This window comes from Erythrolamprus reginae, chromosome 5 (genome assembly GCF_031021105.1).
Source record: "Erythrolamprus reginae isolate rEryReg1 chromosome 5, rEryReg1.hap1, whole genome shotgun sequence".
Lineage (NCBI taxonomy): Eukaryota > Metazoa > Chordata > Lepidosauria > Squamata > Dipsadidae > Erythrolamprus > Erythrolamprus reginae.
In genome coordinates, this window is record NC_091954.1 from 101,020,228 (window position 1) to 101,043,431 (window position 23,204).

General features: G+C 40.8%; 3 protein-coding genes across 4 annotated transcripts; 1 reads left to right on the plus strand and 2 right to left on the minus strand.

Moving 5' to 3' along the window:
- Positions 1 to 726: 726 nt before the first annotated feature.
- On the minus strand, positions 727 to 6,751 carry RPL22L1 (ribosomal protein L22 like 1). Its single transcript, XM_070754143.1, has 4 exons — positions 6,650 to 6,751; positions 4,969 to 5,058; positions 3,276 to 3,397; positions 727 to 1,044 (listed from the first exon to the last, which is right to left on the minus strand). The coding sequence occupies exons 1-4, from the start codon at positions 6,656 to 6,658 to the stop codon at positions 900 to 902; spliced, it is 366 nt and encodes a 121-aa protein (XP_070610244.1). The 5' UTR covers positions 6,659 to 6,751; the 3' UTR covers positions 727 to 899.
- Positions 6,752 to 11,209: 4,458 nt separating this feature from the next.
- EIF5A2 (eukaryotic translation initiation factor 5A2) lies at positions 11,210 to 20,863 on the minus strand. 2 transcript variants are annotated; one of them, XM_070753623.1, is made up of 5 exons: positions 20,422 to 20,863; positions 17,850 to 18,039; positions 16,678 to 16,782; positions 14,908 to 15,039; positions 11,210 to 14,194 (listed from the first exon to the last, which is right to left on the minus strand). In XM_070753623.1, exons 2-5 carry the CDS (start codon positions 18,012 to 18,014, stop codon positions 14,135 to 14,137), a joined length of 462 nt encoding a protein of 153 aa, XP_070609724.1. In that variant the 5' UTR covers positions 18,015 to 18,039; positions 20,422 to 20,863; the 3' UTR covers positions 11,210 to 14,134. The 2 variants fall into 2 exon arrangements, with proteins under 2 accessions (XP_070609724.1, XP_070609723.1); XM_070753622.1 differs by lacking the exon at positions 20,422 to 20,863 and adding an exon at positions 20,162 to 20,396.
- A 287-nt stretch (positions 20,864 to 21,150) lies between these two features.
- On the plus strand, positions 21,151 to 22,903 carry LOC139168530 (tigger transposable element-derived protein 1-like). Its single transcript, XM_070754144.1, has 2 exons — positions 21,151 to 22,039; positions 22,257 to 22,903. Exons 1-2 carry the CDS (start codon positions 21,580 to 21,582, stop codon positions 22,835 to 22,837), a joined length of 1,041 nt encoding a protein of 346 aa, XP_070610245.1. The 5' UTR covers positions 21,151 to 21,579; the 3' UTR covers positions 22,838 to 22,903.
- The last annotated feature ends 301 nt before the right edge of the window (positions 22,904 to 23,204 follow it).

Sequence of the window (23,204 nt, forward strand, 5' to 3'; positions counted from 1 at the left end):
CGCCCCCTTTAGCTGCTCCTCTCTGCCCTCTGTTCGCCTCCAAAGTTTGGGATTTTCCTGAAGGATTTGCACACATTATTTGCTTTTACATTGATTCCTATGGGAAACATTGTTTCGTCTTACGAACTTTTCACCTTACGAACCTCCTCCTGGAACCAATTAAGTTGGTATGATGAGGTACCACTGTATAGTCACCAGGACAAAAAGGCTGACATACAATTGTATGTTACATGGTAACCATTATTTACAAAAAAACCAGAGGACAAAAAGGCAAGTTTCTAGCACATTCTGCAAAAAAATATCAGAGACCTGTGCTATACCTACCCTTTCATTTAAAAGTGTTAGCAAAACTAAAGGTTTCACAGTACATAGTTACTTTAAGGAAATCAAGCCTTTCCTACAACTTGCTTGAAAATTATGGCCATTTTGTGTTTCAACATACCACACAAAAACAATTAACCTGGGCATGCTCTTATGGAACTTCACAGGCCTGCCAATCACGTGGAACCATCTCTTTCCCTCACCGCCAAGCCAGACAAGTTTGTGGTTCTTCCTCTGTCATTAAAGTGATATTCTGAGACAGTATTCTCCTAAATATTGGCAGTTTTACTCGAGGGTTTAATTAGAAAATAGTCCATCATTACACGTTATTGAATGTACGCATTATATAGTTCAAAAATAAGATTTTGCAGATAACTTCAATGCAACTCATCTCCAGACATAAAATGAAACTTCTCTCAGAATAGCTATTTAATAACACTTAAAATGAATCTCAAGAGGTGACAGATTTAAAGCAGCATACAAGATCTGTTTGGTAATAAGTTAATGCATGCTCATAAATAGTTGATTGTATGTATACTGTTCATTCAGTAGCATGCTGGTCCATTTCAAAACTCTTATTATTCCTCAGCTTCGGATCCTTCATCATCGTGACTGATCTGGAAATAACGCAGCTCATAGGTCTCCTTGTCGGATGCTACCACTCGCAACCAGTCACGAAGATTGTGCTTCTTGAGATACTTCTTCGTGAGATATTTAAGGTACCTTTAACCGTATGAAGAAAAATGAATTAGGGTCAATATTTGAGTGTCTACCAATTTAAAAAAAAACAACCCAGAAGACAAGAATTATGAAAAAGCAACCTTAGCAGTTGTTTGTTGAGTTCACTTTAATCAGTAAGACAAACAGGAAGGCTACGAAACCGAATTCTACTGTAACCTAATTTCAGATGAATACACCTCTATCATCTCCAGTCCTTATTTACTTCTAATCTTGCAAAATTGTCATGAGGGTGGCTAGCTAGGAATGATATGAAAAATTGCAAATGTTACCATATGTATTTAGAAACATAGAAGATTGATGGCAGAAAAAGACCTGATGGTCCATCTAGTCTGCCCTTATACTATTTTCTGTATTTTATCTTAGGATGGATATATGTTTATCCCAGGCATGTTTAAATTCAGTGACTGTGGATTTACCAACCACGTCTGCTGAAATTTTGTTCCAAGCATCTACTACTTTCAGTAAAATATTCTCTCATGTTGCTTCTGATCTTTCCCCCAACTAATCTTAGATTGTGCCCCCTTGTTCTTGTGTTCACTTTCCTATTAAAAACACTTCCCTCCTGAACTTTATTAACCCTTTAACCTATTTAAAAGTTTCGATCATGCCTTCTGTCCTCCAGATTATACAGATTGAGTTCATTAAGTCTTAATGCTTAAAACCTTCCACCAGCCCGTCTTTGAACCCGCTCAATTTTATCAATATCTTTTTGTAAGTGAGATTTATTTATTTATTTATTTGATTTTTATGCCACCCTTCTCCTTAGACTCAGGGTGGCTTATAACATGTTAGCAATAGCACTGAACACAGTATTCCAAATGTGTTCTCACCAGCACTCTATACAACGGGATCACAATCTCCCTCTTCCTGCTTGTTATACCTCTAGTTATTATTATTATTATTAATTAGATTTGTATGCCGCCCTCTCCGTAGACTCGGGGCAGCTCACAACAACAACAATGTAAGAACAAATCTAATAATTTAAAAAATGCTAAAAACCCCATTATTAAAAGCAAACATACACACAAACATACCATGTATAAACTGTATAGGCCTGGGGGAGATGTCTCAGTTCCCCCATGCCTGACGGCAGAGATGAGTCTTAAGAACTTTACGAACTTTAGTTATGCAGCCAAGCATTCTATAATTTATAATTTCTCCCTACTCTCACCTCCCCACTCCCCACAACAGAACAAGATTCCAGTGGTTAAGGATCTTACGTGGTAATACGGTAAAATGGCAAGTCCAATTTTTATAGGGACTTTCCATTAAACTTGTCATCTAATGCAATATATTTTGTTGCAGACATTCCCCCGCTCCTAGTGGGTTGCCTCGGGGTTCTCCAAATCAGAAGGCACAGACATGAATTTGTTCAAGGTGAGACGAACCTGGCCGAGGTCAGGGGAGTTCCTTTCACTATAAACAGACATCTAGAGGATAGGATACCTGTGACAAACCAGGTCCAATACAAAATGATTGCACAATACTGCTGCAAAGTTCATCCAATTGGAAAGGTACAACACTACAGGTGAGTGAGTGAGGAATTTGCTGAACCATGCCTTTTGTGGAATGTGCTTAGGTCAGGAAAGGAAGACATGGGTTTGGACTTTAGCATAGGTTAAACCTGAGTATGGCCCTTCAGCTATACACAGGAATTTCCATCTGCTAAAAGTCAAACAGGGGACAACACACACGTGTTAGGTTAGATCCCACAGTGGGCCTTCTCCGGGTCCCGTCAACTAAACAATGTCGTTTGGTGGGACCCAGGGGAAGAGCCTTCTCTGTGGCAGCCCTGACCCTTTGGAACCAACTCCCTCCAGAGATTAGAATTGCCCCCACCCTCCTCGCATTTCATAAGCTTCTTAAAACCCACCTTTGCCGTCAGGCATTGGGGAACTGAGATATTCTTTCCCCCTAGGCCTTTACAATTTATGCATGGTATGTTCGTATGTATGTTTGGTTTTATAATAAGGGTATTTTAGTTGTTTTAGTATTGGATTGTTATATGTTGTATTTTATCACTGTTGTTAGCCGCCCCGAGTCTAAGGAGAGGGGCGGCATGCAAATCAAATCAAATCAAATAAATAAATAAATAAATGTCTTTCAGCAATAGCCTGGACACTATGTTCCAACATTTTACAATATTTAAAAATCACTAACGGTGATGCAAAGATCTAAAGAAAAGCTGCAATACAAAATTAAAGAAAACCAACCTTTTTGAGAACTGCTTTTCTGACGTTACTGTGATCTTATTTTTAAAGCGTTCAATGTGAACTACATTTCCCAGGTTTCCTGTTTTTCCATTGACTTTAATTCTCTCGTTCAAGAACTGTTCCTAATTAAAAACAAAAACCAAAAGAACACTAGGGAATGGTGCCCTAGGTGTGGGTCTAGGGAAGGAACCCTAGCCAGGCAACATTTGTTATTACACTCACTGAATATAATTATATCCTGCAAGCACTTCCCCATGAAGCATATTAAAATTAATTCCACCCAAGAAACTTAGCAAACATAATACGTACTGTATCTGTATGCAAGCTTTCTGATATTAAATTAGACATCTACACACAGGGTGTCCAGAGGTGAAAGATTTTGCAATTCCCTGATATTTCCCTGTAACTTGCGATCTAGTTAAGGCAGGGTCGTAGATGACGTTATACCAAAAGGCTAAGCCATGGAGAAATATTTGGAGCTGAGGAAGCAAGTTATTGCCACAGTTATGCTCATTTAGCGATCTGGTTTTTTAAAAACATGATTTTCCCCTGACTTTTAAACATTTTAATATAGTTTGGTTTTTTTCCTTGATTTATTCCATTGTTTTTCACAAATTCCCTGATATTTCCCTGATTTTTGGACACCCTGTACACAATATACCGTATTTTTCGCTCTATAAGACGCACCTGCTGATAAGACGCACCTAGATTTTAGAGGAGGAAAATAGAAAAAAAATATTGGCGGGGCTTGGCGGCGGGCGGGACGCGCGAGGGAGCGAGCGATCCGGCGTGTGATGGCGTTGGGGTGCGGAAAAATTGTTCTTGTGTCTAGTACTCTTGTTGTGCTGAGCTCTATCGCCGTCCCACAGTCCTCCAACCCAACCAGCCGGCAGCTGAGTCGGGCTGCCCAGGAAGGCGAGCGGTGCGCGGTAGGCGCGGGACGGGGACAGGGGGGGGGAAATCGTCTGAACGTGCTGGAAAGCCCCCCAGGCCGGCTGCGATCTTTTAAAACAGCCGCGCCGCTTCCCAGCTGACTCCTGAAGCACGGAAGTTCGCCTTTGGCTTTTGGCTTCAGGAGTCAGCTGGAAAGCGGCGCGGCTGTTTTAAAAGATCGCAGCCGGCCTGGGGGGCTTTCCAGCACGTTCAGACGATCCCCCCCCCCGTCCCCCGCCTACCGCGCACCGCTCGCCTTCCCGGGCAGCCCGACTCAGCTGCCGGCTGGTTGGGTTGGAGGACTGTGAGACGTTTGACAGCGTTCGGATCCCCCCAGCAGAAGCCAAGGACCCCCAGAGTGGGGCGGCAGGGGAGGTGACCGCCTCTCCGCGTGCCGGGATACCCCCCCTCTGCTCCAGCGCCTCCCCCCCCTCCCTGCCTGCATCTTCGCTCCATGAGACAGGGCTGATTTTTCATCCTACTTTGGGAGGAAAAAACCTGCATCTTATGGAGCGAAAAATATGGTATCTGTTAATGGACTAAAGTAGATGCATTTATTAAGAAGCAATTTTAAACTCAATTACTTTTTTAGGGAAGGATTTTTTTGGAAAAAATTACTCTCCAAGTTTGTTTGCCTGAAATTAGCTACACCTAATTTTTCTCTGAAAAGAAACTACAATGATGAGACTCTTCTATCTTCCTTAACATTTAAACTCTTGTGCTACATAGCTCGTTAAATGGGTAAAATGAAGTTACTTACAAAGTTTCCTGAATCAAATATGCCATCTTCCACAGGATGGGTAAGATCAAGGTTATACTTGCAAGTTGCTTTTTTCACTTTGTCTTTTTGCTAAAAACCAAAAAAAACCAAACACATCCTTCAGGTTAATATCTGGTATTTTTATTTTGACAATTTCATAGTTTAAATATTCTGTAGCGGAGAACTTTCCTAATCTGACACACTGCAATGGGCAGGATTGTAATGCACTGAAAATCAACCCACAATGACAGAATTGTAATCCCAAAAATCTTTGAATGTGCAGAGCTTGATGACACTAGAACTGAACAAGAAAGCAGATTCCAGATTCTATGAAATTTGGAGTGTATTTTAGAAACATAGAAGATTGACAGCAGAAAAAGACCTCACGGTCCATCTAGTCTGTCCTTATACTATTTCTTGTATTTTATCTTAGGATGGATATACGTTTTTATCCCAGGCATGTTTAAATTTTGCGAATGATTAGCAAAGAGGAAATAATAGAAAGTTGTATATAGTGAAATCAAACATTTTAAATACTATTAAATAGATAGAGGAATAGATATAAGATTGTACTGTTAAGGAAATAAGTGAATAAATATATAATACAAGATATCCTGTATGTGTGTGTGTGTGTGTGTGTATGCATGCATGTATATAATAAAAGTGTATTAGGAGGCTTTATGTTATATTTTATCTGTATTTGGTTGTGAGCCGCCCAGAGTCCTTTGGGAGTTGAGTGGCATATAAGTCCAAATAAATAAATAAATAAATAATAAGCATAAGATTATATAAATAAAGTATAGAAATGGGGGGGGGGGGGGGGGGGGTTTAAAAAAACACTATGTAGAAGATATGTGTTGTATAAGAATTGAATATTGACTGTTGATATCTAGCACTGTAAGATCACCAAGAGGTAAAGGTTGACCTGTCAGTATAGACAGTTGGTTTTTTTCTTTTCTGTATTGTCTGTATTTCTTTTTCGTTGGTATGTTGCATATGTCATTTTGCTTAAGGTCTGTGTTCCTTGTTTTTGTACGGTCTCTTAAATGTATATAAATTTAATTTAAAAAATTTTTTAAAAAGAAAGAAAATCAACACTCAATGGAATTGTTACAGGTTTTGTTTAATCTCTTATCCATGGCTGGCTGGGGAATTGAAGTCTATCCTAAGGGGTCTGAAACTGAGAAATATTGATCTATAGCAGGGGTAGGCAAAGTTGGTTCTTCTATGACATGTGGACTTCAACTCCCAGAATTCCTGAGCTAGCATGACTGAGCTAACATCAGGAATTCTGGGAGTTGAAGTTCACAAGTCATAGGAAAGCCAACTTTGCCTACCCGATCTATAATCATGAGAATATTCCTCTCCCGAAAAGCATCCTAGGTCTTTTATCATTAATCCATAGATACATATTTCATCACTGACTAGGCTGGTCTTCCCTCCAAGAAAGGCTGGCAGGATGTTTCATAAGGCAACCCTCGCAAAAAGAGGTTTAAGCGTCCAATCGTAACGCGGCCTCCGTCCACCTCGGAGCGGCTTCTGCCCAGTTTCCAACGAAAGGAACGAGGCCACCAGCCATCTTACAAGGTCTCGGTTCCTTTCCTTCCCTTGAAACCACCCGCACCCGCTTCGCCTCGTCAACGACCGATAGCGCATGCGCGCGCAGGCAACGACCGCTCACCAGCACCATGTCGACCGAGTCTTCGGATTCCGAAAAAAAAGGCCGACAGACTCCGCACGGCCTGCTTTTATAGCGATCCGCCTATGACGCAATCTACGTAAGGCGTGCCGCACGCGCCCGAGAGATACTGTAAGTAGGCTCCTCTAGGAAACGCTACTCTCTATGGTTCCGGTTGGGGGCCTTTTATTTCAATGAGGCAAGGCATGCCGGGTAAAAGCGACGCTTCGTTCACGTGCGTTGAGACTGCAGCTTCCGGGGTTCTAAGCCGAAAGATAGTACGTAGTTTGGAAGTGATGGTTGCCAAATGTCTGATTGCACTCTTAACCCCGGGCGGTTGTTTTCTGTACATAATTATCTGCTGCAATGTCCTGCCTGTCAACGACTACTTCCGCTTCAACCACAACAACGCACGAGCACACAACAGATACAAACTTAAAGTAAACCGCTCCAAACTCGACTGCAGGAAATACAGTACTTTAGTAACTGAGTGGAACTGCATGGAATCCACTACCTGACTGTAGTATCATCACCTACCCTCCCCCCCCCCAAACTTCCATCTAGTCTGCCCTTATACTATTTCCTATATTTTACCTTAGGATGGATATGTTTATCCCAGGCATGTTTAAATTCAGTTACTGTGGATTTACCAACCACGTCTGCTGGAAGTTTGTTCCCAGCATCTACTATTCTTTCAGTAAAATATTTTCTCACGTTGATTCTGATCTTTCCCCCAACTATAAATATAAACCATAAATATAAATAAAATAAACTTCAGATTGTGTCCCCTTGTTCTTGTGTTCTTTCCTATTAAAAACAATTCCCTCCCAAACCTTATTTAACCCTTTAACATATTTAAATGTTTCGATCATGTCCTCCCTTTTCCTTCTGTCCTCCAGACAATCCAGATTGAGTTCATTAAGTCTTTCCTGATAGGTTTTCTGCTTAAGACCTTCAACTATTCTTGTAGCCCGTCTTTGGACCCGTTCAATTTTGTCAATATCTTTTTGTAGGCGATGTCTCCAAAACTTTACCCTACTATCCACTGTTGACCTCATCAGATTCCTAAGAGGGTTGCTCAGAAAGTAATACACATTTTTCTCAGCGTACAGTAATGGTACAAATGCAAAACTTCAGATATACATTATTTGAATTGTCGGGAGTGCATGTCAAAATTTTGCATTTCTTCAGACAGATAGCATAGCTGCAGCAGCGTTTCGAAATGGCACCTGTAAGTGATGTACATTACAAACAGCATGTAGTCATTGAATTTCTCACTCTGGAGAGACTGTTGGGAGCATTCACAAATGTTTGTGCACTTCCAGTTGTGTGTAGACTTCCACTTGTTTGGGCCAGAATGCCATTCGCGGAAGACATTTTTAAGGATGACGAAAAGGTGATTTGCACAGTGCAGAAATGGCTTCGTGACCCAAGGAGTGGTACCGACAGGGCATTCACGCCCTTGTGTCTCACTGGAGAAAGGCCATAGAACCGGATGGAGATTACGTGGAAAAATAGGGAGTGTAGAAGAAACATTATTCTTTGGAGAGAAGCTGCTTCTCTGGCAATACTACACTGCTAACCAGAGCCGGGGTGGCGCAGCAGGTAGAGTGCTGTACTGCAGGCCACTGAAGCTGACTGTAGATCTGAAGGTCAGTGGTTCAAATCTCATCACCGGCTCAAGGTTGACTCAGCCTTCCATCCTTACGAGGTGGGTAAAATGAGGACCCGGATTGTGGGGGCAATATGCTGGCTCTGTTAAAAAGTGCTATTGCTAATATGTTGTAAGCTGCCCTGAGTCTAAGGAGAAGGGCGGCATAAAAATCAAATAAATAAATAAAAATCAAATAAATAAATTTGTTAGACCAATTCTGGAATACAGCTCACCTATCTGGAACCCGCATTGCATACCAGACATTAATACAATCTACAAGAAGAGTCCTTCACTCCTCCACTACTGGGATTAGACAATTACAACTACGTCGCCTCCGATCTGATCGAAATGCAGTTCATAAAATCATATACCAAAATGTCCTTCCTGTTAATGACTACTTCACCTTCAACCGCAGCAATACACAAGCACATAATAGATTCAAACTAAATGCAAACCGCTCCAAAATCGACTGCAGAAAATACAACTTCAGCAATTGAATGACCAATGCCTAGAATGCACTACCTGACTCTGGTTTCTTCCCCAAACCCCAAAATATTTAACCTTAGATTATCTAGTCCAGTGGTCCCCAACGTTTTTTCCACCAGGGACCAGTTTCAGCAAGACAATTTTTCTATGGCCCAGTGGGGGCGGAAAGGGGCGTGGTTGGGGGCGGGATTAAGCATGGGGGTGCTGGTCCTCCCCGCCCCTCTTTCCCGTCATCGTCCTGTGGCCGGCAGAACCTGTCTCCCAAGCCCTCTTGCCCAGCGGGAGCTAAGCGCTGGAGAGAGGGGGTCAGGCTGGCCCTCCTGCCTCCCCCCAGCCAAAAACGCAAAAGCGCCCCGCGGCAGAAGCCAAAAGAGGCTTGAGGCTCTCGGTCCTTCCCGCCCATCTGTCCCATCCATCGTCCTGTGGCCGGCAGAACCTGCCTCCCGAGGCCTCTTGCCTGGCGGGAGGCGAAGCGCTGGAGGGAGGGGGTGGCGGCATGAGGGCCGGCAGCTGCTGACTCCACGGACCGCTGCAACATGCCCCGCGGCCCGGTACTGGTCCGCGGCCCGGTGGTTGGGGACCCCTGATCTAGTCGACCTCTCCCCTTTTCTAAGAGGTCCGTAAAGGGCACCACTGTGCCTACTGTCCCTGTCTTTTTGTCCTCTTTTATCGTTACTTTTTACTTAGGTTTATACAAACTACTACTATCCTATACATGTTTGACAAATCAATAAAATATTCTAAAATGACTGTTTTCCAGTTCCATGCCTTGGTTAAGACCCACACTTGGAATACTGCATACAGTTTAGCCATATCATAAAAAAGATGTTGAGACTGCAGAGTGAAGACAAAAGAAAGCAACAATGATTAGGGGACTGGAGGCTAAAACATGCAGAATGGCTGCAGGCATTGAGTTTAATGAAAAGGACTGGGGTGACATGATAGCAGTGTTCCAATATCTAAGAGACTACCACAAAGAAGAGAGTCAAAACTATTTTCCAAAACATCTGAAGGCAAGACAAGAAGCAACTGATGAGAAGCAACCATAGAACTAAGAAATTTCCTTAGAACAGTTAATTAGGGAAACAACTTGTCGCCACAACTTGTGAAAAACGTTCAGCCGGAAGATTGGACAACCATTTTTTAAAAATGGTATAGTCAAATCTGCTAGTCCCACAGCAATGTAGACATTGTCATTTAAGCCAGGTACAAAGGCCTGCCCAGTTTTCCCCTCACATTTCTTTTATTGCCTTTATCTAGCAATCAAGAAACATATACTGCTCAAAAAAAATAAAAGGAACACTTAAACAACAGAATATAACTCCAAGTAAATCAAACTTCTGCGAAATCAAACTGTCCACTTAGGAAGTAACACTGATTGACAATCACTTTCATTTTGTTGTCAGCACATTCAACTTCCTACAGAACAAAGCATTCAATGAGAATATTTCATTAAAGGGTGTGTTGAGTGTTCCCTTTATTTTTTTGAGCAGTGTATATTCTGTAAATAGAAGAAAGAATTTTTTGAAAAGACTGAAGAGTAAAATTACTTAAGCCTGTTCCTGCTGAACTGTCTTCATGATTTATCTACGTTGGTTCTGAGTTCATGGCTGAGCATTCTGGCATCTATCCACTTCCTAACCACTTGCTTTCAAATGTAGAATTTCCGGACAAGTTAAGCATGCACTTCTGCCATATAGGTGATCCTAGGCTTACAACAGCTCATTTAGTGACCATTTAGTGATCACTTGTATGAGCGCCTGTGATGGCCTGGGTGCTCTGCCAGAGAAAACGGGCTCCTAAGTTGTTTTCGGCTGCAGAAGCCTCCAGCAAAAACATGGCCCTCCCGAGCTCCGTTTTCAATGGCAGAGGCATTCAGAGTAGCCCTACAGGCCAGATCCTGGATCTTGAGTTTGACACCCCGGTCTAGTTTAATGAAAAGGTCTAAGGGTGACATAGCAGTGTTTCAATAACTAAGGGGTGCCATAAATAACAGAGGGCCAGCCTATTCTCAAAAGCACCCAAAGGCAGGACAAGAAGCAACGGATGGAATCTAATCAAGGAGAGAAGCAACTTAGAACTAAGGAGAAACTCCCTGGCAGAATAATTAATCAGTAGAACTTGCATCCAGAAGTTATGAATGCTCCAATACTGGAAGTTTCTAATTAGATATCGACAACCTTTTAGGTGCAATGAAGTATGTTTCCTGGCTAAGTAGTGGGTTGGACTAGAAGACCTCCAAGGTCTCTTCCAACTCTGTTATTCTCTCAGCAGTATTTTTCCTTAAAATCTATGCATGGAGATCACTGATGTTAAATAACAGAACCAGTTGCTGAAGTGCTATGAACTGAAATAGTCTCCCCTCTAATTTCCTGAAAACATTATCTATGATGAACAGGAAATATAGAAGTGACAATAAAAAATAGCCTTTAAGTTTAAACTTTATTTTTTGTTACTGTGACTCAAATAACTCAAACATTTTGTTAAAACAAGTCATTAAAAGCCAAGAACTCTTAAACATATGAACACTTCACTATTACAGAAACGCAGAAAAAGTACAAACCTTTCAAGTTTTGCTTTTAAAGTCAAGGGCACTCTTATATAATGAACTTTGCATACATTACTTGCCAGTAGGTATAATTGCATACTTATGGGAGCTTCCTATTGTGGCAAATACAAAACCATTTCCCACCCTCCCCCACATTTAATTTTAAACAATGAATTTTTAAATGTAACAGTCACTGAATGTGAAAGCCCAGAATTCTACAAGTACAGTACCACAATCTACACACTACAAAGACCAATGTCTCTAATTATACTGTGAAAATTTTTGATAGTAACAGACAAGGGTTCTTGCTCTTTACACACTTACAAAAATTTAACACAGCTTATTCCATTACAATTCCCAGACATAGTCAGCATTCCAACATTTAAAGCTTACTGATGTCAAACATGTCACCTAACCTACAGGGTAGATGGATCACAATGTTTGACTCCTTTAGACTAATTCAATATACTAAATTTTACTTGTGTCCTAGGCATGCTATAAATTTATGCAATACAAAACCCTGTTACAACTTTTAAGCAGCTTTGTTCAAATAATCAACTTAAGCTCTTTCACATCTTCACAAGAGCAGCCCTGAGAATATACTCAAGTCATGGCTCAACTAGCAGTGGTTTCGTTGCGCACAGATGCAAGACAACAAAGACATCAAGAGGTAAATTGGGGTTTTTACAAAAGAATCCCTAACATTAAAGGAAAATATATATATCCGCAGTCCAATGAACAAAAGATAATGGACCCCAAGCAAATAGGTTAGATCATAACAAACTGACAAGAGGACTATTTCAGACTTCATTTTGGCCCTCAGCTTGTAAGATTTTGACCCTGCTCTTGAAAATTAAATGTGGTTGGTTTCAACTTAAAAGTAAAAACAATCTAAACATGGATTTGTAGGAACATGATAGTCCTGAAATAGCTGAAAGAACCTGAAATAATATAGCATTGTTTCAATAGCAAAGTTTATTGTAAACTTAGTGGGTTTGTAGACAATTAACCTCTACAAGAGAAATGGCTTTGCTATTAGCTTGTTGGAAATACTGTAGTTTTACCGGTGTCCTACATAAGATCTACCTAATAAGACATTGTATTTTTTTCCTGACTTGTGGTTTCAGACGGCTAGGAATTAATCTGAAGTCTTTCAGGAGTGGGTACTTCTGGTAATAAATTCCTAAAAGATGACACCACTAGGGAGATACTAGCAGGACTCCTTAAATATCATAACCTCAGTATTCTCAGCTGCTCAGGCACAATAGATAACTGTTGGACAAATGATCATCACAAATGATGCTAGCAAATGGGAGTCCACATTTCAAACTGTGACTTCCATTCCTGGTATGGATATTGACAATACAGTATTAAGGAACACTCACATGATTAAACTTTTAACAATAAGCTAGAATCCTTCAGCTTCCTAGTAGCCCTAGATCTTGAAACATGTAGTTATTTACCATTATAGCAAGACTGTGCTTTTTTTTCAAGTTTATTGCCAAATTAAGTTGTATTGTGCCCCTATTCTGCATAGATACTTGCTTAGTTAACTCTAGAGCTCATAAAAATCCAGATGCAGTTTCTTTCCTCATCTATTCTAGCTTTACTGACTGCTTAAGGGCAATTCTATTAACTTAAGCTCAAAATCCTATTTACTATCATCCACCACCACCACCCAAAAAACAACAAAAAACCTGCCAACGAACTAAGCATGTTTTAAGAATCTAGTCACTAGTTCAAGTTAGTTATTTGCTACCAAAGTATAAGGCAAATTTAAGTGATTAGGTTCTCCCCAAATGCTAATCAAGCTGAAACATGGCCTTGCAAGCGAAGATCACATGGATAATAGGTTGATTAGTAGTTAGGCATTTGCCTATGCAGTGTAACCAATCCTTCTCAAGTAGGTTTTGAATCAGAACAGTTTTATTATAGTCCAGAGGTTCGTGTGTTTGACAGAGTTGCGCTATCATAGTTCTTTATAAATTCTACAAGACAATCCATGGCTCAAATTCTGTTCAGTGACACAGGGTTGAAATTTAGCCTTCAGGCCATTGATAGGTACAGGTTTGCTTCAATTCCTAAACAAAAAAAAAGTTTACTTCTGCCATAAACCTAAAAAAAAAGGTAAAAGCCAAATTAAATACTGTTAACTCTTGAGGCATTGCCTTGTTTAAAACTGGAAGTGGTTGAACTCTACATTGAAAACAAAGGCCGCTAGTGAATCTCCTCCTCTCTACCCTGCTCCAACATTTGTGCACTATTAACCAGAGTATGAAAGCATCCAGCAATTCTGGATGTTTACATCACAGCAAATTGTGACCAATTAAGAGCAAGACAGCAAAGCTAGTTTGCTGTACACAGCCAATCAGCACTGGCATTTTGATCACATGAGTTCCGTTGTCTCTAGCTCAATTAGGTTTTGCAGTTCCGTGCAAGCCACATTTTACCATGTTTAAGATTTTAAAACAAAGTTACTTTAGTTTCTTTAATATTTACGTAAACTCAAACTGAGTACTACCTTGGTATTGGCACTGCTATACAGTCTCATTTGAGCAAAGCATACTACATTTGAATACCTCATGATCTAAAATGACAGTTTTTGACTGCCTTGCCATTCCTGTAAGCACTTGAACTTCAGCAATCTTAAGATTGCCAAACTGCTTGCAACATCAGTCAGCACTATTTTCAAACAAAGACACGAGGTTGCTAGTGAAGGTTATAGCTTTGGTGATAATCAGAACTAAAATACAAGATTTGTAGTTGCTGGTACTTTAGCAACTGTTTGATTCAGGTGGTCCTATTTGCAAGGTTTTATGGCTACAGCACATTCTTCACTCATTGCAGACATGACCGACACCTACAGAAGGAGAACAAAGAATTTTGTTAGGTTCTACAATTCCATGATATTTTCATTTCAATTAACACATCTTGTAGTTTGCTACATTAGTATTAAAATTACTATTCCTGTAACAAATTCATTTCTCATAAATATAAGAAAAACTAGGGGAGCACACTAAGCAAAAACATGGTTTACTTATTTGTAGAATATTGTGTATGAATCTATGCTGGTTTGTAGGTTTTTGATTTTATAGATGGGAATCCAGCTAATTTTGCTTTGTTCATTAATTGCATTGGGTTATCAAAATAATGTGGAAAGACAATAAGATATTTAGAAGTATTACTAACCAAAGTTACAATTAATGTTCATTGTAAAGAATAGAGCATACATTGGTGACTTCCACTTAGAATATGAATGCAAAGACTGAAAGAGACTTAACTCAAAACTAACCATATCTTTGACAATTGAAACAATACCTTAATCTGTGTGGTTTTTATTTTTAAATTGTTTTTACTTATTTTATAACTTGTAAACTGCCCAGAGTCACCTTGTGGGAAGATGAGTGGCATAAAAAATTAATAAACCAACCAATAAATAATACACTTGGATTCTAGATAGAAAGCACTTCCTTTGTCATATAGAAAAAAACTGTTATTCATGGAGGAAAATAAAATATATTAAAAACACTCCTAAGGTAGTTGATGTCATTATCAAGAGAGTAAAATCCTTACCTGGAAATCTTCTCCTGCATTGTATTTTCCCTCTATTTCTTTTCCTAATTCACCTTCCGGGACTTTTAGATCTTCTCGAACTTCTCCACTTTCTGTCAGCAAAGAAAGGTAGCCATCCTGTATACAGATTAGCTGCAAGATATGGTATAAAGTATTTTATTCAATTACATTCTTCATTAAAATGGGGAATGATAGAATTGCAGCGTTGAAAATAAGTCTTCTGTTGTTCTTTTTGAGAATGCCTATCCTGAAGTTATCAGAATGATCTGTGAATTTAAAATATCCTCTCAGCGTATTTCTCAATGTTGCCTTTTCTCAAACCAATTTTTAAGCCCATATATTTTAAAGAACTACAGTATGATTTCTATTTTCTCACATCAATTGATCATTGATTTCAGAAAATCTTTTTAGAAGATATTATCAGAAGTGGAAAGACAAAAAGAATATATTCTTTATTGTTCATTGTTAAAACTATTAATGTTACTTCAAACTAAGATGTCTCCAAAAGCTTTAGATTTTTTTGGAATCTTGGTATCATCTTGCAATATCTGGGACCCAGCAAGAGGCAAGCCATTTGATTACTGCTACACCTCCTAAATGCACATGTGCAAGTAGTTCTTGACAATTCATTTGATGATGATGTTCATCCATAATTTTCGAAGAGGACCTTGACATCTTAGGGGGGATGTCAAGACTTGCAAGACATCCCTCCCCCCAAAGTGGATGACTGAGAGGTGTGCATAGTCAACCTCTCTCTCTCTTCCCAGATTCCATCTTGCTCCAATAGCAGGACAAGAGTCAAGACAATTCATTTAGTGGCTATTCAAAGTTACGATGGTACCCTGACTTGTGATCATTTTCACATTTACAACCACTGCAGCATCCCCATGGGCATGGGATCAAAATTCAGACACTTGGCAACTGCCTCATATTAATGATGGTTGCAGTGTCTTGAGGTCATGTGATTCCCTTTTGTAACTATCTGACAAAATCAATAGGGAAGCCAGATTCACTTAACCCTTACTGACTTCATGACTAAAGTGATTCAACAACTATGGTGCAAAAGGTTGCAAAATAGGACAAAATTATTTAACTGTCTGACCTAGAAACATAAATATTGGGCTCAATTATGGTGATAAGTTGAGGACTACCTGTATGTTCTTTCTAGTTACATAGGAATCATACAATCCAGAATATTGTATGACAACAACTGTAATGAGACCTTTTAGGAGCCTGTAATGATAGATACAGGTAGTACTCAACTTACAACCATTCATTTAGTGACACATCAAAGATACAATATTAGGGGGGGAGGGGAGAAACCATTTTTCAGTTTCATGATCATATAATCAAAATTAAGGTGCCTGGCAACTGGTTCATATTTATGACCACTGCAGTGTCCCAAAGTCATGTAAAGTAAACGGGGTAACAGATTGATTTAACAACCAGGTTGGTAATTTAACAACTGCAGTGATTCACTTAACTATGGTAAGAAAAATCATAACTGACAAAACTCACTTAACAAATGTCTCAATAAAGGAAATGATTGGCTCAATTGTGGTGATAAGTTGAGGACTGGAATTGATACTACGCAATATTAAACTGCAAATAATCCCGTTAAGAATAAACTGTTGCAAATCTAGGTATCCCTAACTCAATTTCAGCATCACAAAGGGACAACTGGGGGTTCATAGGGTCCCCAATCTCAATTGAGGCTTCCATTTTGTACATATCTAAACAGCAAGTCCAAGGATTCAGAGACATACTTACCTGGTAATCATTCCTCTTGATATTTGGAACATCCATATTATGAGTGGAAGGGCATATATCTTCATACTTTTTGCCAGTGAACACATCAATACCAACTAAATGAACCTATTTAGAAAACAATCATATAATTAGGTTATTAAGAATATTGTATTTCACATTTTCTCAAAAGTTGAGGGGAAACAAACTAGCTATGAACGTGTGTTTCAATATAGATTCTGCAGTATTTTGAATATGTAATGTCACTGAAGACTAGTTTCATTTCTAACATTCTCATTTCTAATGTTATCAATGTAGCCAGTCATAAACTAGTTATTTTGTATTATGTATATTTTAGATGTTTTCCCAAAGGCTCAAAATTATAAGGTGTTTGCATTATACATAATAGCTGTATTAAAGTATTGTATGTAAAATAATGCCTAAGGTTAATCAAGTATTTAAATGCAAATTCGTTACAGGCCTTCGGCAACACAATAGTTGGGTAAATGGCGTAGTTTAGAGGGAAGCAAGTTCACAAGATTAATTTAAATGTCAACTCTCCAGCTCTTAGCTAATAACTATTCTGCTAAAGTGCAATCTATCAGAAGCATATTTACATATAAGACAACTTTATAACTTTTAGCATTTCGCATTCTGCAAATTTCAAAGGTAAAATTCAGTTAAGCTATTTCTATATTCTTTACTAAACTTAGATTAGTAAAGATTCATTAATGCAGTCCAGATATGTTTAGAATCTTAAAACTAATTTGTAGAAATAAAGCATGCTACACACTGGCATCTGGATTTCCTCCACCCCTTCACTTCTTGCACAAGTAGATTTTCCCCTTCATTTATTGGCAAGTTATGTTCAATTATGACAAGGCACAGAAAAGGCCATGTTAGCTAGCAATTCTATAGTTTCTGGTCCCAAAACATTTAAAAACAGACCATGGAGAACTGGCTGGGGAAAAAAATGATATGCAGAATTAAAGCACAATGCTTGACTTAATCCAATGTGCCATTTTGGAATTCGTTCGTTTGGTATGCAATTTTATTTGATGATTGAATCAGTTTGTAAGAATAACCAACTACAAATGCAGTTTAAGCAAAATGAAATAATGACAAATAGTTAATATTCATAAGACACTACTTGTGCATCAAAGCAGTAAAAGAGGTAAATTATACTCTGAGATTACCTTGGCATGACCATGTTTGCCAGTTTTGGAAGTTGACATTTCCACAATCTTGCAGGGACGTCCCTTCAGCACCACAAAGCCATTCTTACGGAGTGCAGAACACTGCATTGGGTAAGTGGCAGAAGCACCAGCATCTCCAGTGGTGAAGTCAACTTCATCCGCCATAGTACAAAATAAATTCTAGAAAATACTGTAATTTCCAAGAGACAGTTCTCAGCCTTTTCATAGATACCATCAAAATTGCTACTGATGCTTTAACCTAATGCAGTATCTACACGGCATTATGCAGCAAATAATAAGTAAGGTTTATTCCTCTTATAGATTTTAACTAGTCTCAACTGTTTCACAAACTTTTTTGCACCCAATTCCTCACCATTTAGATAAAAGAGCTTATATTGATATGCATTATTCAGATGAGGAGGAAGAAAAGAGGAAGCTACAGATAAAAGTTATGAATATTTTAAATTAGTTTGAAATTCCAGTCAGGTATCAAAGAAGAGATGTGGCCACGGTAATATAATTAGGATAACATAAAACTTTCTGACCCTCAGGTGGAGTTGGAGTGATAGTATTGGTGTCTGGGAACAATACAATTTGAGGTATTTTTCAAAATCGTTTTTTCAGATTATATCCTCCAGGAGCCAATAATTAAGAAACAAGTAAAACTGTTTTATTTATGTCAGTTATTCACAGGCCACATTTAAAATGCTTGAGAAAAGCAGAAGCCAGCAAGCAGTAGGGAAACTAATACACCATGCTTATTTCAATTAATAATGATGGCTAAGCCAAACCATGTTGAAATTACTGCAGAGGTTTTTATTGAAGTCTGGCCGTAACAGTAGTATTGAATGCATTGAGATTCAGTTTTCAGTTTCTTAAACAGATTTGTCATTTCAACTATCACAAAGAAGCATGATTCATCACCATTATAGAAACTACAAGGGTGTGTGTTCTCTCAGTGTGCAAGTAAGAAGGAAGGCGGAGGCAGCTGCTGCCAGAGGCAAAAAGAGACTGCATTTTGGCAGCCATCATTCTTGCCTGCTCCTCCTCTACGTATGACAAACCGCCTCCCTCCTTTTTTTTAATTGGTCTCTTCATATCCAGACAAATACCTACTCAGTTCCTAAGAGAAAGAGTTGTCCCTTTTTGGAAGAGAATATTTAAAATGCCCCAGAACTTTAAGAGATAAGCAAAGCCTTTGCAATTGGGGATTTATTACCACCAAACCTGAAATTCTGGGAAGACCAACAAGGTGTGACCCAATTGCCCTCGGGACAATTTTGCAAATTTCTAACTAGGGATTTGGGCAACACCCTCTTTTATAGGCCGGACAGAATCCCTGAATTGCACTTCTTCAACAAAAGAGAGGAACGAACCTGTAAAATCCCAAAGCTGTCTTGAAAGGTCAAAAGGAGGCGGCCCTGGCTCTGCTTTTATGTGTTTTAACGGATTATCGTGATGAATGGGAGGAAAGAAAGGGGAGGGAGTTGAGGCGGACTGTCGACTCAGCAGCAGTTATCAGACCGCCCTTTCTATCGATTCCCAAGGCCGCAGGCGACCCGAGTTAACTTTTAAAAAAGGCTCTTTATTGCGGGTTGTTTTTTTTTTTTTGCAAGCTACGGGGAGATTGCAACCTACCCAGCAAGGGGGGGGGGAGCTAACGAGGAAGTCTGTGTATTGCCTACTGTCTGTCTTTGCTAGCTGCATATGGCTTGCTGTTATGGCCTTTGTTAAAAGGACATTATAAATAAACGAGTATTATTATTATTATTATTATTATTATTATTATTATGTTTGAGGAGGGCAGGCAAGGAGGCCCCGACCCTGTCGAGATCCACGAGGGCTCCCCCACCCCCAGCGGGCGGAGTCATTCATTCTCGCCAGCCATGCGAGCTACCTACCTGGGTGGAGCCGCGCGGGCAGTTCGGGAAGGGAAGGGACACGAGAGGCAACCTCTCCGTTCCTTTCCCGGGCGAGAGAAAAAGGAAGCCTCGGGAAGAGAAGGATGTCTGGGCCTTCGGTAAAGGCGCCGCTCGTGTGAGGTAAAGTCCGCCCGGCAACGCCTTCTTGAGGCGAAAGAAAAGCCGGAGGGCCTCTCCTCGGGGCTTGCCCCCCCCCCCCCCATACACACACATGGCTGGGCTCCGAGCCGGCAAGGAAGCGGGAAGCGGCGGCTAACATGCGGCCGGCGGCGGGTGAAAGGCCTCCGAGCTTTCCCCGCCGTTTCCCGAGCCCCCCGCTTTAAAGGTCGGGCGGAAGACGGGAGAACACCGCACACGCGCCCGCCGGCCCGCGTCAGGCCAAGCACTTACCTCACGCGGCGCAGGAAAAGACTGACGGGGCGTCGCAGCAACGCACACGCGCACAGCCGCCGCCGGAAAGGGAAGCGGGAAGGCGCGTGGGGAGGTTGGGTTGGAGAGGAGGGGGGGGGAGAGGGAAGACAAGCTGCGGAGAAAAAGGGACGCAAGGGCGTGTGCAGCGCGTCCCTCGCGCTGCCCGTAAGCGCTGGGCCCCGCCCACTCCCCACAAGCACCCTCCGCCATTAGCTGCGTTGAAGAATGGCTCCACCCACCTCACTTAGACCTCCCGCCAGGATCTCTTCCAGTTTCTATTCCTTGACGTCCTCACGTTTCCTACGGGCGGGGGGGAGGGTTAAATTATGCCTGCGTCTGCCACGTCATCAGTCCGCGCCCATGCGTTTGAAAACTAGGCATGGACTGGTCAAAGCACGTGGTCCTTGTAAGGAAAGTCAGGCGCGGTTGAAATGGTTTCAGCCGTTGGGTGGGGAACCGTTTATTAAGGGCGGGACCAGATAATTTGGTCAGATAATCAGCGCGCGGAGTTTTATGTTTTGCGGAATAAGGTAGGGGAACACGAAAGACATCCCAGATCCACTGGCCTATGGAGATTCTCAAGTCTGCAAGGAGGTTGTCCAAAATCCTTTTGAAGGAAAAAAGAACAGAATAACATAATTAGAAAAGGGAGCTTGGAGGTTTCTAATCCACCTTTTGCTCAGGAAGGAGAATCTCCAGTATTTTCTTTTAAAAAGTACACTGCTCAAAAAAATAAAGGGAACACTCAAAATAACCCATCCTATATCTGAATGAATGAAATATTCTAATTAAATACTTTGTTCTGTACAAAGATGAATGTGCACAACAACATATGAAATTGATTGTCAGTCGGTGTTGCTTCCTAAGTGGACAGTTTGATTTCGCAGAACTTTGATTTACTTGGAGTTATATTGTGTTGTTTAAGTGTTTGTTTTTTTGAGTAGTATATAAACCTTCCATTCTCCACCGTCCAAGTCAGAGCTGAAGTAGCATAGATTCTTTATTGGCCAAGGAGTTTGCCTTGGGGTATATGCTCTCAGTGTACATAAAAGAAAAGATACATCTGTCAAGAATCACAAGGTACAGCACTTAATGATTGTCATAGGAGTCAAATAAGCAATGAGGAAACAATATTAATAAAAAATCTTAAGGATACAAGCAACGAGTTACAATCATAAGTGGGAGGAAATGGGTGATAGGAATGATGGGAAAAAACTAGTAGTACAGTGATCCCTTGATTTGCGCGTTCTCGATTAGCGCGAAACGCTGCAACCCGGTTTTTCAAAAAATATTAATTAAAAAATAAGTCCGCGGTTTTTTTCCTACACCACGGTTTTTCCCGCCCGATGACGTCATACTGATTGCTGATTGGCCAAAATCTCGACCAATCGTTGCAAATGCAAAAAAAAGCTTTGCAACTGTTGGAACTTGTTCAGACTTGTTGGAAGATGCCTCCTAAACGTTGCACACGGAGTGGAGGCGGCGACGCTAAAAAGACCAGGAGGATACTCACAATTAAAGAGAAAATTGACATTTTGGACATGCTGAAAGGGGGACGCTCTTATGCAGATGTTGGTCGGCAGTATGGGATCAACGAATCGAGTGTGCGAACCATTCGGGACGACGAGAAAAAGATAAGGCAAAGTTCTCTGATGGCATTCAACAAGGCTGCAAAAAGAATGGTGACGCCTAGAAACAAACGGCTTATGAAGATGGAAGCTGCTTTGTCCCTGTGGGTACAAGACTGCCGCAAAAAGAGCATTGCTTTGGATACCAACACTATAAGGACCAAGGCCCAGCAATTGTACAACCGTCTTGAAGACACAAAAGGAGGCGATGCAGATGAGGGAAACGCAGGTAAGGGCTGGGGTTTTTTATTCTGTCATTACATACTGTATTTAAGTGTTTTTTAAGGAAGGAGCAGGGAAGGAGGGAAGGAAGGAGGGAGGAAGGAAGGAAGGAGGGAAGGAGGGAGGGAGAGAAGGGAAGGAGGGAAGGAGGTGGGCATTTACTCTGTATGCTTTCATTCAAGTCACTTCTCTCTCCCTTTCCTGTCATTCTTCTGCTTCTTCAGCCCCAGCCACATTCACAGCAAGCAAAGGGTGGTTTGAGAAATTTCAACGGCGCTATGGCCTGAAGAGTGTGTCATTGCATGGAGAAGCTGCCTCAGCAGATACAGGTGCAGCAGAAAACTTTGTCCAGCGCACGTTTAAAGACCTAATTGCAGAAGGGGGCTACCTTCCAGAACAGGTGTTCAACATGGACGAAACAGGCCTGTTCTGGAAGAGGATGCCTTCAAGGACTTTCTTGATGCAAGATGAAGCCAAAGCGAGTGAAGAAGAGGAGGAAGCGGAAGCTGAAGAAGCTGAGGAAGAAGAAGATGTTGGCCTAACGCTTGAGCGGCTTGCAGAACTGAACAGAACTGCTGCACATCTGCAACACATGGTGGAACTTTGGGATCCCAACATGACTCGCTCTATACAGTTTAACGCCTCCCTTGACAACATCTTTGCACCATACAGATCCATGTTAGGCCAGAAAAAGAAACGGCGCCAACAACTGCCCATGACCATGTTTGTCACAAAAACCAAGAGGTCTGTCACACCATCACCTGCAGCGTCCATTGTAGAAATGGTGATAGAAGAAGATCCCTAGTTATCCCAGTTATGCTAACCCCCACCCCACCCCAAAAAATGTAAATAAATATGTTATTGTTCATAACTTAAGAGTCTTATTCAATGTGTACAGTAATGGTAATTAAGGGGATGGGAAATGGTAATTTATGGGTTAAAAGTGTTGGGACTGAGTGGCACACAGTACTGTACATACTGTACAGAAGAATGAATGAATGAATGACTGAGTGAATGAATGAAATTCAAACACAGGTGAGGGCTGGGGGGTTTTATTCTGTCATTACACAGTACAGTACAGTTACAGTTTAAGTGCTTTTTGAGAAAGGAGGGAGAGAAGGGAGGGAGAGAAGGGAAGGAGGGAGGGAGGGAAGGAGAGAAGGGAAGGAGGG